This window comes from Bidens hawaiensis, unplaced genomic scaffold (genome assembly GCF_021521415.1).
Source record: "Bidens hawaiensis isolate Kalapana, Puna unplaced genomic scaffold, B.hawaiensis_p1.1 tig00001236_1, whole genome shotgun sequence".
Classification (NCBI taxonomy): domain Eukaryota; kingdom Viridiplantae; phylum Streptophyta; class Magnoliopsida; order Asterales; family Asteraceae; genus Bidens; species Bidens hawaiensis.
Genome location: NW_027491070.1, coordinates 2405199 through 2423991, shown reverse-complemented (window position 1 = coordinate 2423991; position 18793 = coordinate 2405199). Strand labels below are relative to the sequence as shown.

Genomic DNA, 18793 nt, shown 5'->3' with positions numbered 1-18793 from the left:
TGGTAAACATCGAACATACCCATATCATAGCATTTTGGTTGTTAATAGTAATGTAAGCATGCTTGAAAAAGAAGTTTTATGCTTGCCATAACTCTTAAGTCTTAACATGCCCTATGTGATATATTTATGAGCTTGCTAATTGCTATAATTCATCAAATAACAAATAAATGCTTGTCAATTATTATGAACGGCATACTCGAATAGTCGAATTCATTGCAACTTTATTCAAGGCCTGCAAATAAATGGATCTCTTTTGTGGGTACTAATTCGGGCCACTTGTCTTTGACGGTCCAGCCCGTTCCACCATAACGTCGTATAACTGTTTCCCGTTCTGACAATAACAATACAAAAAATAAAACAAATATTTAAGAATCAAGTTCATGAAAAAAGCAAGTAAAGTCTGAAATGAACTGAAAACTCACAAAAATCACAGGGAAAAAGTGAACTTGCCCTTCTGGTTTTGTTTGTGTTTCTTTGAAGTAAACCAAAATTGGGAAATTTGGCCACCAGAGCTCCCAATTTAGAAATGAAGTATATCTGTTATAAGGTTAGTTGTTTTAGCAACTGATAATTTTATAAACTTTAGACCAAAACATAAAAAAAGACGCATAATCAAAATACTCACTTCCAACGGTTTTTACCTCCAACAAACACATTTTCACCCGACTCCTCGAGCTCTTTTCCTACTTTCACCTCCTTTCACATGTAAATACACAAATTTTTAAAAAGTTCTGTTGATTATAACCAAGTTAACAGTATCAAGTAAAGAGGGTTTAAAGGACAAACCAGGGCTTCATCATCGAAGACGAACCTCACTCTAGTTGTCTGCATACATAAAATATACACTTTATTTATTTGCAATATTGAGATGAATAAAAAATTATGAAAAAACAGTAAATATATAAGGAATACAAGATTTAAAATATTGTGGAAAATGTACTTGGAAAAGTAGAAGTAATCCTAGAAGACCAACAGGAGCAGCTGCTAATAGATTATCTTCATAAGCTAAACCGCCAGCTAAACCTGTTTAAATTAATTTAAATTTCATGGATTTAGGTCTAGTCTAAACTGGCAAGATCAGTTTCAGGTCGAACCCGTGGACACGTTTAGCTAAACAGGCGGGTTGACCCTTATATTTATTTTTAATCTTTGAAATGTATTTTATGTTTTAACTTAAACTATTTGGGTATTTTTGTGGCAATATTTCAAAGTTAAAAAATAAATTGGCATAGTTTAAACATAATTGCTTTAAGAACATAACCATATTATTTGTTTTCAGGTTAAACGGGTCGCGTTTGCGTCTACTTGTAGTGAATAAACGCGACCTGTCCGAGCTCATGCGTGACATGATTTTTGAGTAAGTATAAAATTTTCGGGTCCATGTCGGGTTCAACCCGCCAAGCTTCTAACACGACCCGTTTAGCAGCCCAAAATTTAGCTGAAAAACTTTTTATCAAGATAAATGCCAAATTACCATACTACCCATAACTTTATTATCTTCTTCAAATCCAATAATCACTTTGAAAACAGCTGAAAACATGCATTATGAATTATGAAAAGATTACAAACCAAGAAGAAGAATAGGTATTCTGTAATCCGGATCCGGGACAACAGTCTCTCTCTTGATTTCCTTCACCTTCTTCTTGCCAATTGAAAACTTTAAAACACACAAAAACAGCAAAAATAAATACATAAAATTTTTTTAAAAAATTAAAAAATTAATTCTTCAAGAAACCAACAAAAATAATAATATATCTGAAATTCCCATGTTCACATACATGTGAAAAAAAATAAAATAATAATAATAGTAAAAATAAAGTAATCTTACAAAAGAATTGATCTTGAAGCTACTTCTATGGTGGTTTATATATGCATCATTTCTTCTAGCAAATTGAGTGTTTCCATTACCAATCAATTGCCTCACATTGCTGCTAAATTCTATGCCTAGTTTGAACACAACTTAATTAATAATTGTATTAAAAAAAATTATATTAATAACTAAACAAATTTGCATACTTTACACATAAACACAATTTCAAGATTATGGTCCATCAAACATACAATTTTGAAGCTAAAAATATGATTTTTAAAGCTTATGAAGCAAAACTGAAAGAACCCAGATTGGTTTAATGTTTTTAAAGGTTAAAAAGACTTACTTTGAGTTGAAAGAAACCTGGGTGATAATAAGAGGGTGGACTCCATGGTTTCTTGAATTTGTGTGTTGAAACTTGAAACACAAGATTTTGTAAAGATGAAATGGGTGGTTGATGATGGGTTCTGTTTTCCTTGGATTAGTTTTTGGTGTTAATTGACTGAAATACCCTTGGGAGTTTTTACTCCACTAGTTCACCATGATCAAGATTTTGACTTTCCAGGGGTATTTTTGGCAAAGTACTAAAATTTCTGTTTTTACAGTTACTGTTAGGGGAATTATTTTTTAATGGGACTCAAAAATCGAAAAAGAATGAGCCAAACACCATCCTTTTATGCAAACGTATTCACAGGATCGTTCCAAAACCATATGAACCCATTTAAGCTAAAACCGAACCTCGTAAATTTTGGGTTAGATTCATGTCTTGTTCTCTCTCGTATTATTTGGAAATTTACATTAATTGGCCCAACAAATAAAATCAAAAGGCTTAGGATCCTCCAACACCACCTATGATCCTCACACACCATTTTTTCCCTATACGACTCGTATAGGGCTATACGGTCGTATAGCACCTGAATCGTGTTAGTTTGTGTCTGATGTTGTCGGTCATCGTTTATAGTGTCTCGTACGGGTCGTATAGACCTATACGGCCGTATAGACATTTTTTTTGAAATATTATTTGACTTGCATCATATTTTTTTAGCAATTTCAAACGTTCTTCTTTTCGACCATTTCATTTGTTATATAGGACCACTGAAAATTTGTCTATACGGGTCGTATAGCACTATACGGCTCGTATAGTCGTTTTCCGGCAGCGATTAATAGTGGTCAAAAGACAATTTGAATTTTTCTGCAAATGTTTTCTATATGGTCGTATAGCCATATACGACCATATAGGTTTTATGGTTTGTCGGGGAGTAATACAAGTCATTAATGCCTATACGGCTCGTATAGGCTGTAAAAAGCTGCTTTTTTATCCCCTTGTCAGTCATTCGTATCCTGTACGACCGTATAGGCCTATACGAGCTTTATAGACATGTGGGGTGGTGTATGAGGATCACATCTCAATCAAAAACAGTATTAGTGGGCTTGGCTCATATGAAATTTTAGGGCCCATTCACAAGTCCATTTGATAGAAACCTTGAAAAACAGTCAATAATTTGAAAATAGCCTTCATCCGCCCTCTCTATACAAACTGTAAACACTAGATAATGCTAAATCTGTAGCACAACAAACTAACTAATATAATATATCTAGTTCGACCTTCAACATGTGTATACATAGTTCTTGTGTCACCTCGTCTATGTGACGTTTTATTGCAATACGAGTCATATAACGCTACATTAAAAACAACAAAATATATCTTCAGTCCATGTCCATCCATAAACATAGCTTGATTACCTCTTTTGTTTTTCTTTCGTGTGACCATTTCATGTGAGGTTTAAACGTATCCCTTACTCTAAAGCACCCGTAACTCTAGGCTATCTAAACGATTATTCGCGACTACATTATTAGGTACAATCATCTATGACATGCATCTTTTTAAAAGACAATATTCTCAAGTCATGCTTTAAACTTTAAACAGCCATTGTGACCCTCTATACCCCACCACTAAGTCACTAACACTTCTCTCTTTTGATAATATTAATTAAGTTATTGGTCATACAACCATACTAATATAGTAAGATTAGTTGGAAAACTGTCATTAATCTTGGTCTGAACACAATGCATTATGCATGCAAACCATATATTAATCAAGAACACTAATATAAATCATCAATTCATCATGCATGCTGATCCATTAACTCACAAACATGTTTAAAAGCTAATGTGAACCCATTGACAATTGAAGATAATAATACAACAATCACCAAAAGATACTAAAACCGCGTTGTCTTTTCCTTTTTTTATTGGTTCGATGAGTCAGTTGATCGAGCACCACTAATATTAAACTAGATATCTACGCTTTAATACGAGTAAAATGTACTTAAACTAGTGAGCTACAAGTATACATGCAACCACTATATATAGAGGCATGCATAGAGCCATCTTGGATATAAAAATGAAGACTAATGTGTTAATAGTCATTAGTTTGTGTTTAATATTAAATATATTAATCCCAGTTGTTAAACCTCAAGGAGGATTAAAATCAGGGTTTTACTCTTCTACATGTCCCAAAGCTGAAGCTACGGTGAGATCAACGGTTGAAGCGCACTTCAAGGATGATCCAACGGTTGCGGCTGGACTACTCAGGCTTCATTTTCATGATTGTTTTGTTGAGGTATTAGTTTACTTAAAAGGGTGTTTTTGGAATTAATAAAAAAAAATTAAACTTTATTAATTGGTTTTTTATCTAGGGGTGTGATGGGTCAGTCTTGATTAAGGGTAGTAATGCTGAGATTAATGCATTGCCTAATCTTGGATTAAGAGGATTTGAAGTCATTGATGATGCTAAGGCACAACTTGAAGCTTTGTGCCCGGGTGTTGTTTCTTGTGCGGATATTCTTGCGTTGGCTGCATGCGATTCAGTTGATTTGGTAACCCTTTTAATTCTCTTATAGTAATTATGTAACATATGATTTTATTAATTTTCCTTGTGTTCCTATACATAGTTGATTAGTATAATACAAAATAACGAGCTTTTAGCATGTGAATAAAGTTATTCTGATTATGATCAGTTATCTGACGTACTTTATGTCATGTCTTAGAGTGACGGTCCTAGTTGGTCCGTGCCAACCGGGAGACGAGATGGCAGAGTCTCATTGGCTTCTAGAGCATCAAACTTACCATCACCCTTAGATTCGGTTGAACCCAAAGAAGCAAGTTTGCTGCTAAAGGCCTCGACGACAAAGATTTAGTGACACTATCCGGTATGTTTTATTATGTTTGAGCCCTTAAGACTAGTCTCACATCATTATGTTCTGTCCACAAGAAAAAATATTGGTCATATGAAATATAGCGCGTCAAATAAATCAACGCATTATTGAAGCACTAAATGAGTGACAACAATCCAAGGATGGGTGACATCCTGGGAAGTCCTGAGCTCCTTGTAGGCAAAACAAACAATACTGGTTGGTTGCTAACGGGAACGAATATTACATCAAACCTACCATATATAACCTTTTGATTATTACAACTTCAAACAACAAAGACACATCCAAACACTATTTATAATGAAATATGTATTCATCATTACTAAATATCATATTATCACTTTATAACAAATAAATGTATTGATGATCAAATGTGTGATCTAGGTGCACATACAATAGGCCAAACCGAGTGCAGGTTCTTTAGATACCGTCTATACAACTTCACAACAACAGGGAATTCAGACCCGAGCTTGAGCCAGTCGGCTCTAACCAAGTTCCAAACCACATGTCCAAAGAACACTGACGGCACGGAGCGAGTGGCATTGGATAAAAACAGCCAGATGAAGTTTGATGTGAACTATTTCAAGAACGTGCGTGACGGATATGGTGTTTTGGAATCGGATCAGAGATTATGGGGCGACCCGACGACTCATGATATAGTGAAAAACTATGCAGGAACATTTAGAGGGTTGTTGGGATTGAGATTTGATTTTGAGTTCAAGAAATCAATGATCCAAATGAGTAGCATTGATGTGAAAACTGGCACACAAGGAGAAATTAGAAAGATTTGTTCCAAGATTAACTAAATAATATTGAACATATTGTTTGTGACATATAATTTCTAAAGGCTAAAGTGGTTATTGTATCATAAAATTATAAATTTGGTTATTGTATCTTGTGTATTGTAAAGTTATTATAGCTTGGATGGTGTATCTTTTGTTTTGATCAACTATTTTGTGTGTTTATATTGAAAATTGTTGAAAATGTAAATAAATTACTAGGGGTGTCAATTTTTGACACAACCCGAAATCCAACCCGAACCCGACACAGAAAAAACAGGTATTGGGTCGGCTAACACGACCCGTTTAAAAACGGGTCGGGTTCGGGTTGACATGTTTTATAAACAGGTCGGGTTCGGGTTTACCTATATAAAAACGGGCTAACCTGTTAACCAGTTTAATTTTAGATATTTTAAAATTAATTTTATATTCCTTCCTTTTTTTTAAATGTATTGGAGAATTTAATTATTTTTCATTCCCCATATTACCTTTTTAGGTATCCTTTTAAATTATATTTTTCGTGAACGACACTTTTAAATTCTCAACCAGAATTTCATTACCCAAGATGCACTTCTTCTATCCATTCACCAATATGCATGAACATAACGTCAAAACCATCTAAATCGACTCATGCTTAAATTTCATTTGAATTTTGCAATATACGGTTTTGATTTATTATAATTTGTATGTCTAATTATATAAATTAACTTGTTTAGAAAATATGGGTTAAACGGGTCGTGTTCGGGTAAATCCGAATTTATGTGTGTGCAGGTTAGGGTTGACATATTTGACATGAATAATAATATGGGTCGGGTTCGAGTTGCACATTTCACCCGTTAACCCACCAACCCACAACCCGTTAACCCGCCAACCTGCCAACCCGACATATTTGACACCCCTATAAATTACTAGACTATATTTTTTTCATGATTAAATAAATTTTATTGGATTTATTCTGAAAAAAAAAACATTTTTTATAAACTTTAAACTTCATAAAAAATAACTTCAAAAATATATTTTTTTAAGTAATTTACATGTTTATATATAAACAAGATATAATAAAGGGTCATACTACTAAATGGAAACATATATATGGAAATCACTGAATTGTTCTCTACAAGTAATTTGTGAATGTGGATATGGTTTGCATAAGTTCAAATGATTGATAAACTTTCGAAGTTAGACATTACTATGTTATTAAATGAAAGTATAATTGTTCTAGGATTTATATATTAAAGTCATTTATGAGATATGCAACTAGTAATGCAGAAAAAAGGAGATGTGATTATTGTCTTAAAGGGTAAAGGGTAGGACCCTTGAAACCCTTATTTATACCCGACCCTTTTACTGGTTAGAGGGTATGGTCTCGGGTCCACGTTTCTTCCTAAAAGGGTAAAGGGTTTAGGTAGGGTATTAGGTAAAAGGGTAGGGTCTTACCCTTTGAACAATCCTAATAAAATCCGAACGATGGTTTTTTTACTAGGGGTGATGGTGTGGTGTGATGGTGTGTGATGGTTTTTTTAATAAATATTAAATTAAATAAAAAGAAAACAATATTTTACATTAACTAAAAAATAAAACAAGATTACATTAAACAAAGACAACTAAATTAAAAAAAGCGACAAAAAAAAAACCTACGGCCCTTCCCAACCCCACTTGTCGCATATCTCGCGTTTTCGTTGAAGTATGAGCGATTTAAAGGGTTCATCAAGATGGTCGTGCGGTTGTAGGAGGAAAGTTAGATCGGCGTTTTTTGGTTTTTCATTCAAATGGTTGATATACGTCTTCTCACGTTTCATTTTTAACATATGAGCCTCTTTCCTAAACTCCTTCTTCTCGGCCATTTCCCCCATCTTAGCCGACTTGTATTCGGCGAAGTTTTCGGCCACCGCTTCCTTTCCAAGTCTTGACGGTTCCCCACATTTCTTGCGATTCGGCCGTGTGGGTGTGGGTATGTCTTCGGGTTCTTCGTTCAAGTTCATGTTCGGCATGTTGCATGACAAGTCGCCGGTAGACGTCGTGTAGTCTCCGGACTCGGAAGTTTTTGATCTTTTTGAACAAGATCCTTTCTTACTTGGAGCCGTTGGTCCGTTCAAATCGACCAACGGAATCGGTACCCACTTCGCGTGACGTCTCGCAATCTGCCACGCATCCAAGTGGGGAAAATCCTTACATTTGTAAACTGAGACATATTCGCGCAAAGCGTTCGTTATCATAGTCGCCTCGCTCGCTCCGCTTTGTGGAGTTCGGGACTACAAAACATTTAGAAAAAATTATATATATCAAATTATAAAAATAAAGTAATAGATTATAAAATAAATAAACTAAAATAGTTACTTCTTGGACGTAACAAGCATTAAATTTTGACATTTTTTTATTCAAATCTCCCCAGTTGCCAATCATTTGATCCTTGTTTCGTTCGGTTGCGCCGGGAAGTTGCGAGAAATGTTCTTTAATACGTTTCCATAACGCGTCTTTTTTTGTTGGTTTGAGCGTTTTTTTGATTCGGAGCAATGTAAATAAGCCTTGGTCAAGGCGACCTCCTCATCGGCCAACCAACGTCGAGCACCTCTTTGATGCGGCTCCTCATCCTCGGATTCATCTTCATCCAAAGTTTGCACATCGTGACGAAAAACACTTGCAAATTGATGTATAACATCGTTATTGTCTAGGGGATCGACGGACATTTGAGACAGTTGAGAGCCAAACAATTGAGACGGTTGAGAGCCAAACATTTGAGACAGTTGAGACGGTTGAGATCCAAAATTTTGAAAAGCATTATTTGGGTAATTTTGGGTAGAAAAAGGGGGTATAAAAGGTTGGTTTTGATACGATTGGTTTTGGGACGGTTGATAATAACGTTGTTGTTGGGAAGGTTGTTGTTGGTTTTGGGACGGTTGAAAAGGTTGGGGATAATAAGGTTGTTGTTCGGAAGGTTGGTTTGTGTCTGGTTCGTCTTGTAAGCGAAATCTTGTCGGTTCGCCTAGATTTTGTCGAACCTTTGGTCGGGTTTGGGTTTTCTTTGAACCCGACCCACGTTTCTTAGAACCCTCCATTTGATATGTTAAAAATGGTGTGTGTAATAGAAGATTTTGAGTTGGATTTGTGTATGTTTTGAAGATATATTTATAATGTTTTTATTGTGTTTGGTTTTAATGTTTTTTTTTATTTTTCAATTCCAACGGCTATTTTGACCCCCCCCCCGGCTATTTTTCTTGGAAATCACCCCCACCAAGCGTGATGGCCATCACGCAAACTAACAATTTGTGCGTGACAAGGGGGGCGGCGGCGGTGTTCCTTGGCTCATCACGCGTGACGGGGAGGCCACCACGCACCGCCCCGTCCGCCCTAACTAGGGGTGTTCAATAAATTCATTTTCATTCGTGTTATTTTTTTGAACAGCTTCATTCGTGTTATTTGAATTTTGATATTTGACGATGAAACTCAAACTCAATTCAGTTGACTCAGATAAACCAAATTAAGAAATAAGTATTTAATTATATTAAAAATAAAAAATTTACAAAATAAATATAATTCATATTCGAATTGCTTCAGTTAAAAATCAAAAAATCTTATTCAAACACCAACCCGTATCGAAAATAACAAAACCGAAATAATTCTTTTATTGTATGAAAAAAATTTACAAACTCATAACTTAACTTGGTTATGCCAAAACCTAAACTTGTTGTATCTTATGTCAAAACTTAAAAGTTAACGTGCATTTAGTTAAAAAAATGTAATAGAAATGGAAATCATGTTTTAGGTAGTTCAAACTTCAAACACAATATAGACATCTCTACTTGTTTTAACCCACGAATAACTGAATCGTCTTCGGTTTTGTGTGTTTAGCATGATTCTCAGACCACATGAAAGTAAAATAAATAAATAAATAATACTTTTGTTGACAAAACCAAAAACCAGTTCCGGTTCCTAAAAAAACCCGGTTTGCCCAACTCTATAATCTTTGTAATAAATTAACAAACACATTAACCACCCCAAAACCCATATCAAGTCATCTGTGATTGGATCCATTTGACACCATTGCTTTAACATGGGCTGACCCAAGTGAGAATGAAAAGCAAAGCACACACATACAAATATACAATGATAACAAGGGTAGAAAAGAATGTAATCCAAAGGTACATAATCTTTAAGGTTAATTATCATCATCATCATCAACTATGCATCTATGTAATGAATGCATGAATGTATTTCACAACCATGGTTAGCATCTAACCCAAATCAACATATGTAACAAACCAAATATAACATCATTTTGCTAGTTGCCCATGAAGAGGAAGCTTACTCCAAGTCTCCTCGATCCCGCTTACTTGCAAAGGAGGCAACGAAAAAACACTAACCGTTGAGCTCTTGCTTCTTATTTCTTTCAATGCCCTCAAAGCCGAAATGGTACTTTTTGTGTACAAACCCCTCATATGCTCAAACACAGCAACTTCATTAACCTTTGATGGTATTTCACCAGTATCAACACTGGCGGCAGGTCCTTCACCGCCTTCACCACTGCCACCGCCAGTTTCACTGCATGGAGGTGGCGGTGGTTCGGTTAGCGGGAAGTGGAGGTCCAGCATTGCCTCACACTCCTTCACTAGCTTGTAAAGTAAGTCGGTGGTGAAAAACGGTTGTTGAAGGACTTTTTGAATGAATGGTAAACGAAGAAGGGCTCCGGTTCGTTTGTCGTATTTCTTTAGTATTTTAACTATTCCTGTTTAAAAGTAAATATATATATATATATACACATATATATGTTAATAACAAGGATATAAGTTTCGAAACTGATAAAAGTTTTCAAATTTGTGAGAAAGATTAATGACCTGTGTAGTTAAGCGCGCTATAATTCTCTAATAAAACCATCTCGCCATGAAAATCGACTATTTCTTTTCGTATCTTGATCATTTCTTCGCTTGAATCTTTAGCTTTCATAACACTGTCTTGAAACTCCTGTAAGTCAAACCAAGAAACAGGTTTGAATGTTTGATTATACTAAAATCTTGACCAAGCATGATTGCATACCAGATATTGACCTCAAGTGATGGTTTGACTTTTAACATTGACTAAAGTATCTTATATTCATAATATTATATATACATTATACACCACTTCAAGCTACTGAAGGGCTGCTTTATGTTAGTTTAAAAACAAGACAAAAATCACTATTCTATAGTGAAGTCCTCTTTTCAAACTATATGGAAGATTATAATATTCCACCTGTCAATTTACTATTCCTCTTAGATATCTTTAAATAGTGCCAAAATAACATAATCTTGATAAATGATAACCATATTTTCAATTCTACAGTTCATTTTAATATTTTTTATATTATAATAATCAGGCAATTGCGAATGCTTTTTAAATAATTATATCTTTCAAATATAAATTTGGTTGCATGCTCATAATGGTGTGAATTAAAAAATAAAAACCGATCTGAAACCGAAAAAAATGAATCGATACAAAAACCAACTGTTTGGTATCATTTTTTTTTGTCAAATCCAAACTTACAGTTTGGTTGTGCTTTTTCATGCAATAAAAACCGAAAAGAAAATGAACCGAACCGAACCGAATTTATAGATTTTCATTGTATATATTTTGTTTTAAGTAACTTTGCAGAATTCAATAAATATGTAACTCAAATATTTTAGCCGAAGCATATAACAATCAGTTAGTTATTGATTAACAAAATTATTTAGGCCCGAATTCATTATTTCGGCCAAAAAAATTTTCCCTCGTCCCAAAAACTTCAAACTCAAATGGCAAAACTGAAACCAAAAAAGCCAAAACCGAACGATTTTAAAAAAATTCAACAACCGAAACCGGTTTTAGCCCAAAACTGACCCAAACTGAACTGTGTAGACTCCACATAGAGGTCCGATATTTGAAAGATCAGTTACTAACCTATGTTCAGCTAACCGGTTTTTACTATATCAGATAATGTCCGGTTTTGGTTCGGTTAACCAGCCAGATAGGATTGGCACCTCTGCCCCTAGATGCTTTTATCAGTTTATGTAACAGACAACATACACATATGACATATAGACCTATGATTGTATTCAACCTCTTGCATTATCATAACCTAATCAATCACACAACACAATTTGAGCAAAATTTAATCTAATTAATCAACAAGCAGCTACAATGAATCAATTAACAAGACAGATCTATGAGTAACATAATCAAAATACTACCTTCAATTTAATAATATACTCTTCTTCTTTCTCAACAAAGAACGAATTAAACTTCTCAACTTCCTCTTCCAACAACGACACGAACTCAACTTCTTCCTTCGACAACTCTTCGCCGGAGATACGAATCCTCTTCGCCGGCCGGTCACCGTCGTGTTCTCCGGCGAGTGGCTTAATAAGCTTCAACCGCTTCTTCAGTTCCTTGTATGATAAAAACTTGTCTCTCCATTCCGGTAACGTTTCCTCAATCTGATTGCTCAAACTCTTACCAAATTTCATGTTTATTATTATTATTATTATTATTATTATTATTATTGTGAATGAATTTGTGATCGGTGAAGGAGGAAGAAGAGGAGGGGGGACAATATTATTATTATACGGAAGGAAATGAAAGGAATATTCCAAGGGATATTTTTAGTTTTATTCTCCAGTGACCAGCTGGCTTTTAATAGAAGCTACGTACTTTGATTAGATCAAAAGATACATGTTTTTAGCACGTTGAGAGTGTTTTTAGCACATGATTAAGCACTTATATTTGATAGAGGTGGCAAATGGGTTGGGTTGGGTCGAAACGGGTCATGGGTCGGAACGGGTTAGGGTCGAAACGGGTCACTTAATAAAAAGGGTTGTTTTGGTTCGGGTCGGAACGGGTTAGGGTCAACAGGTTCGGGTTAGAACGGGTCAAGGTTGGAACGGGTCAAAACAAGTTTGGGTCAAAACTCGTTTAAGTGATTTTTCACTTCGTTTCAGCGCGTAACAGCTCGTTTAAGCGATTTTTCAGTTCGTTTCTACGCGTAACAGCTCGTTTTAAACGATTTTTCAGTTCGTTTTATCGCGTAACAGTTCGTTTAAGCGATTTTTCATTTTGTTTCAGCTCGTAACAGCTCGTTTAAGCGATTTTTCAGCTCGTTTCAGCACGTAACAGCTCGTTTAAGCGATTTTTCAGCTCGTTTCAGCGCGTAACAGCTCGTTTAAGGTTGGCAACCTTGACCCAAACCATTCCAAATGGGTCAATTTGGGTTGTTTTAAAATTTAAATGGGTTGATTTGGGTCATAGGTTTTAATTAAATGGGTCAAAACGGGTCACTTGAAATTTCACATTCTTATTTTTGGGTCAAAATGGGTTGACAAATTTAATTACATGGGTCAATGTGGGTTAGTGTCTTAGACTCTTAAGGAAAAGTGACATGTTTGGGTTGAAACGGGTTTTAGATTGGAACGATATCGGTTAAGTTTCGACTCGGATCAGCTTTCGTGCCGACACGAGTTTTAGCACTGGACGGGTTGGGTTTCGGTTTCTTTCGAGTTTTCGCACTAGACGGGTCGATTAAGGTTTTTGATTCGTTTTCGTAGACATTTCGGTTTCGGTTAATTTGTCGGTTTTTTTTTATGAACGAGAATAACGGCGAAAATATTTTAGTTTTTTTACTTTTTTCGTTATTCGTTTATATTTTGAGTTATGATTTTTTATTTGTTTTTTTTGAAATTTTTTTTGAGGGATTTTGATCTTAATAGAAACCACCAAAAAATATTTAAAAAAATTAATAAAAAAATCATAACTAAAAAAATAAAACAAAGACAAAAAATGTAAAAAAAACTAAAACGTTTCGTCCGTTGTCCTCGTTAAAAAAATCGACAAATTAACCGAAACTGAAAAGTCGACAAAAACGAAACAAAAACATGCTGAAACAAGCTGTTAAGTGATGAAAGGAACTGAAAAATCGCTTAAACGAGCTGTTACGCGCTGAAACGAGCTGAAAAATCGCTTAAACGAGCTGTTACGCGCTGAAACGAGCTGAAAAATCGCTTAAACGAGCTGTTACGCGCTGAAACGAGCTGAAAAATCGCTTAAGCGAGCTGTTACGCGCTGAAACGAGCTGAAAAATCGCTTAAACGAGCTGTTACGGGCTGAAACGAGCTGAAAAATCGCTTAAACGAGCTGTTACGCGCTGAAACGAGCTGAAAAATCGCTTAAACGAGCTGTTACGCGCTGAAACGAGCTGAAAAATCGCTTAAACGAGCTGTTACGCGCTGAAACGAGCTGAAAAATCGCTTAAACGAGCTGTTAAGCGCTGAAACGAACTGAAAAATCGCTTAAACGAGCTGTTACGCGCTGAAACGAACTGAAAAATCGCTTAAACGAGCTGTTACGCGCTGAAACGAACTGAAAAATCGCTTAAACGAGCTGTTATGCGTTGAAACGAAGTGAAAAATCACTTAAACGAGTTTTGACCCAAACCCGTTTTGACCCGTTCCAACCTTGACCCGTTCTAACCTGAACCTGTTGACCCTAACCCGTTTCGACCTGAACCAAAACAACCCTTTTATTAAGTGACCCGTTTCGACCCTAACCCGTTTCGACCCTAACCCGTTCCGACCCATGACCCGTTTCGATCCAACCCAACCCAACCCAACCCAACCCAACCCATTATTCACCTCTAATTTGATGTAATGAAACTTATAACATGTAAAGTTACAATAATCCTAAATACAAGTTTCTAAAACAGACAAGTATTAGTCTCTTTAATGCAGTTTGTTTTGCTAGGCTTATCGATCAATGCTGTGAATTTAAAGAAACTTTGTATAGTATTTTGACTTCTTGTGACATAAATATCAAAATCACATATAAGGTATAATAATATAGGGTATTATCCAAAACGTGACATTCTATATACATATTCATGAGTGAGAATAGTTCTAAATCATTAGTGACACCACGAGTCACGTTGGTATTGGATCATAGTTTTGAATACACGTTTCCAACCCTGAAATCTGATACAATTATAATACAATCATGAACTTCAAATCTTAAAAATTTATAACAATAGCTTTTCAAATATATAGAAAAATCATTGCATTTTTGTCTCATCTACTCACAACACCCTAAACCACTTCATAAATATATTGAAATGCTTCACTCCCCAAATTTGGTGGTTTGAACGTGAATGCTCTTATAGACTTAGGGTACTAGGACACGCAGAGGAGTACCGACCAATGAATGATTATCACCTACTATTTAACCAAATTTATGAAGAACTAACCAAATTGGTAGGGGTGGAAACTAGTGGAGTGCTTTTGAAGGTTTGATATGAAGAATAGGACTTGACCAATCACATAATGTTCCATCACACATTATTCATTATTCTTTAACCGGTTTGGGTTGTTGAAACCGATTTCCCGTGGAGTTTTGGATATTGAAACTGGGTAAACATAAAATGATTAATTTCCCGCTCTTTACCCCTTAATATAGTTGGTTAAGGATTTTACGTAATGTAGTCTTTGTTAACTTTTAACTTAACGTGTTTTTTGTGTCAATTCATAGATATGCGCTTGTCTTTGTATAGTTAAATAAGTATAAAATTATCTTCTTTTGAAACCGGAATTAAAGTAATATACATGCTTGTCCCTTATCGTCGTTAAGCAATATTACCAAAGCTCACATAGTCGTGTATGGATTTGAAGAGTCGATAAATAACTTATGAGAACGATCCGTCCATGGAAACAAAAGAAGCTAGAGTAATTTACAAACTAAATATAGCAAAACTAAACATGACTAGTTTATAGTCAAATGCATGAACAGACTGTAGTTGCATGAGAGTTGGTTAGACTGCTTTAGCTATGGGGGATGATTTCCGGTGTTATTTATTAATATGTTTATATTTAATTGTGTTAAATATATTATAATATATATTTAATCTAGGGTGATGGGATAAAAGAGCATATTATGAAAGATCCCTTAAATTTTCAAAGTGATACGACTTTTAGAAGAGCATATTCTAAGGTATGGTCCTTTTGTGCTCTTTGGTTAACCCCACCCCCCCATAAATCCACTTGTTTCTTTTAGTTACTATATTATCTACTTATATTTTATTTCTTCTTTTTAAGAATATATTTTACATCTTCTTAATCATGTTTTATATTTATGTTTTAGTATTTTATTTAACAGGATCTTTTATTTTTTTTCAAAAATACTAAGGTTATCATTGATTGTTAAAATATTAAAGGTTAAACTAAAGAAAAGTTTGTTGGCTCAATTGTCGTATGGCTTATGAATATGGTCAACCCAAGAATTAAAATGAGTTACTTAATTACCAAGTTAAAATTAACATCATAAATAACCGAGTTAGGGATTGTCAACATGAAGAAGAGTTAAACTGAGTTAGGGGCTTAAGAGATTGCAATCAATTTGAGTTATATTTTCTGATTAATATAAACGAGAGTTAGTCGTCTACTTCGTGTTTAATTATCGATCAATACTTGAAAGTTTGTATTTCTCAACTACTTTTACATAACTAATAGAATATGATAAAAACCAATTATTTTTCACTTGACTCTTGATTATGCAGTCTCAAAGTTTATTTGAAAATTGGATTCATTTTAGTTTGTTTTATCTTTTTTTAAACAGCAAATTTGCGTTACTCCAACTCCTAACTAATATGCTCCATGTCGGATTCGAACACGAGACCTCTCATCTAAGACTACTAAAAGGAATTAGATTAGTTCGAGAGTATAAAAAATAAGCTCAAAAGTCATTAGGCCCATTCGTATTTATTTTTCTAAATGCCCCTAATCCCTATAAAGCCAAGCCCAATCTCTCTAGGTCTAACCAATCTAGTAATGGACTCATCAATGTTCAATATCATGTCATATAGAGGTGCGCAAAAAACCCGAACCCGGAACCGGACTCAGACTCGGAACCGTAAACCCGAAACTTTAAAACCTGAACCTTAACCTGACCCTACCTCTAGGGTACGAATAGGGTATGACTTTCAAAGCTGAAACCCAAACCCGTTCCCGATCTAAACCTATAATACTCGAAACCCGGTTCTAGTTATACCTGAAACCCGATTCTAGTTATACCCGAAACCCGAGTTTTTTGCATACCCGAACGGGGTCTTTTGCATACCCGAACTGGATTTTTTTGTATACCCAAGTATTAGTGTTTGTGCACATGTGTCTGTGTGGCACTTGACAGTGGTTGTGTGGACTATTCACAGATCTATAGTCGTTCTTCAACAAATGTTTTTTGAAACACATATTGGATATAAACACTTATTTAGAGCAACACCTTTTGATATACCAAAGAACAATTTAAACTCATAAAATATATGTATTTTTTTAATTTAATGATAATAAATGTAGCAATAATAAATGTAAAGTTATAAAAAATAGAGAAAAATTAACGTACAAATGAAAGTAACTCTTAGCATACGATTATATTTAGCATGCATGTATTGTAATTATTGTATTATTGCTCTGATACCATATTAATAAATGTAAATGCCTGACGTCTCATTCATTGAGATAAACCATATATACAAAGTGAAAGAAACAATCTAGGAATGTAAAGAAACACAATAATTGCAATATACGCATGCTAAATATAATCGTATGCTAAAAGCAAGTATAGTAATTATATATACAAATAGAGTAATTATGTAATTACATCATAGAATAATTACATAATTACTCTACTTATATATATAATTACTCGACTTGATTATCACATTTAACATATTAATCTCATTTGTGTTTGATCCAAACCCTATAAAAATATATCAGACAGAAGCATTTATAAAACACTATATTGTGAACATCTTTTGTTACTTAACATTGTATCCTTTATTTAAAATACATGTATAGTACCTAGGTAACTAACTTAGTAAATTTATACAACAACACAAAAGCTGATTAAAATATTAAATTATTGATGGAGCTAGTGATATATTTTATTATTTTAGTTGTGATACAAATTTAGCGTCATATTTATTCTCAAACTGTTAATTGTTTTCAAACATTGGTTTATCTATGCATATATCCAATGCATGAATGTATTTTACAGCCATGGTTAGCATCTAATCCAAATCACCAAATATGTGACCACAAATATATCATTAATCACTTTGCTGGTTGAACATAAAGAGGAGGCTTACTTTTAAAAATATAACATACTTTCTAGTTTCTACTCAATTATATAATCCTAGTTTCATGACTTCTCTTATTCATCTTTTCGTTGGTTCGAACATTTGTTCATATTATTGTATTCGAAGCCGCGCCTTTTCTAACTTAATTTGATAAAAAGAAAAGAAAAAGAGAGATGAGATGCAAAATCCACTCATCGTCAACCCTAAGAAGGTGTGCACTTGTGCACTAATAATTGGACAGTGGGACACAATGTTAAGCTCAAGTTATCTTATTTCTGGTTCAAATTTGACATCTTTTTCAAGTGAATCCTTCCTACCACTGCTTATATATCTCATACTAAATATGGGTATTAAGTTTTGTCACATTTAGTTTAATTTTAGCTTATTCATATGATTTAGTGTAATGCTAGTGGAAATACTTTCTCTGTCTATAATTTTGCTTGTTTGAGTTAATTGTAGGATCATATATAGAACTTTGCAGCTAACTAAATATAAACAACGATTTGAAGATGAAGGACATGGAATCAGACGCAATAAGTTGATCACGAATGTTTGATCAACTATAAAATCAAGAGGATACACACACGAATTGAAAATAAATGCAGCGTGATTTATTATATTGATCATGTACCCGCTCATGCAAATTTATAGCTAGTCATAGAGTTTAGTGGTTTAATTTGGTGGTCTTCTCATATCCTGATAACCGTAACACCTACGTAGTAACCATCTAACAGTGTTTAGGTAACGAAATAAAACCTACGGTTATATATATAGTACGTGACCTACTTCATCATAGAGTGATCACCGTAGTCATCTTGAGTGTTTTTTTGCCATTCATCAACTATTAATGTTGCATAAGGTAGCAACA

The 18793-nt window shown here is 34.4% G+C and overlaps 2 protein-coding genes and 1 pseudogene across 3 annotated transcripts; 1 reads left to right on the top strand and 2 right to left on the bottom strand.

Moving 5' to 3' along the window:
* Positions 1 to 113: 113 nt before the first annotated feature.
* LOC143567603 (uncharacterized) lies at positions 114 to 2330 on the bottom strand. Its single transcript, XM_077053987.1, has 8 exons — positions 2157 to 2330; positions 1829 to 1944; positions 1570 to 1657; positions 941 to 1023; positions 787 to 825; positions 626 to 696; positions 423 to 537; positions 114 to 331 (listed from the first exon to the last, which is right to left on the bottom strand). Exons 1-8 carry the CDS (start codon positions 2200 to 2202, stop codon positions 263 to 265), a joined length of 627 nt encoding a protein of 208 aa, XP_076910102.1. The 5' UTR covers positions 2203 to 2330; the 3' UTR covers positions 114 to 262.
* Positions 2331 to 4050: 1720 nt separating this feature from the next.
* LOC143567593 (peroxidase 25-like) lies at positions 4051 to 6004 on the top strand (annotated as a pseudogene). The gene is made up of 4 exons (XR_013141441.1): positions 4051 to 4433; positions 4510 to 4689; positions 4861 to 5022; positions 5410 to 6004. The product of XR_013141441.1 is annotated as a peroxidase 25-like (transcript).
* Positions 6005 to 9938: 3934 nt separating this feature from the next.
* On the bottom strand, positions 9939 to 12422 carry LOC143567588 (SPX domain-containing protein 1-like). Its single transcript, XM_077053976.1, has 3 exons — positions 12005 to 12422; positions 10637 to 10763; positions 9939 to 10527 (listed from the first exon to the last, which is right to left on the bottom strand). Exons 1-3 carry the CDS (start codon positions 12278 to 12280, stop codon positions 10076 to 10078), a joined length of 855 nt encoding a protein of 284 aa, XP_076910091.1. The 5' UTR covers positions 12281 to 12422; the 3' UTR covers positions 9939 to 10075.
* Positions 12423 to 18793: the final 6371 nt, after the last annotated feature.

Excerpts from the sequence above, each read along its gene's own strand:
- LOC143567588 (XM_077053976.1), bottom strand. The coding sequence starts at position 12,280 with ATGAAATTTGGTAAGAGTTTGAGCAATCAGATTGAGGAAACGTTACCG. Across the intron at positions 10,764-12,004 it reads AGTATATTATTAAATTGAAG|GAGTTTCAAGACAGTGTTAT; the intron begins GTAGTATTTTGA and ends TTTGACTTACAG. Across the intron at positions 10,528-10,636 it reads TAGCGCGCTTAACTACACAG|GAATAGTTAAAATACTAAAG; the intron begins GTCATTAATCTT and ends ACTTTTAAACAG.
- LOC143567603 (XM_077053987.1), bottom strand. The coding sequence starts at position 2,202 with ATGGAGTCCACCCTCTTATTATCACCCAGGTTTCTTTCAACTCAAA. Across the intron at positions 1,658-1,828 it reads GCTTCAAGATCAATTCTTTT|TTTTCAATTGGCAAGAAGAA; the intron begins GTAAGATTACTT and ends TGTGTTTTAAAG. Across the intron at positions 332-422 it reads ACTTTTTCCCTGTGATTTTT|AACGGGAAACAGTTATACGA; the intron begins GTGAGTTTTCAG and ends TGTTATTGTCAG.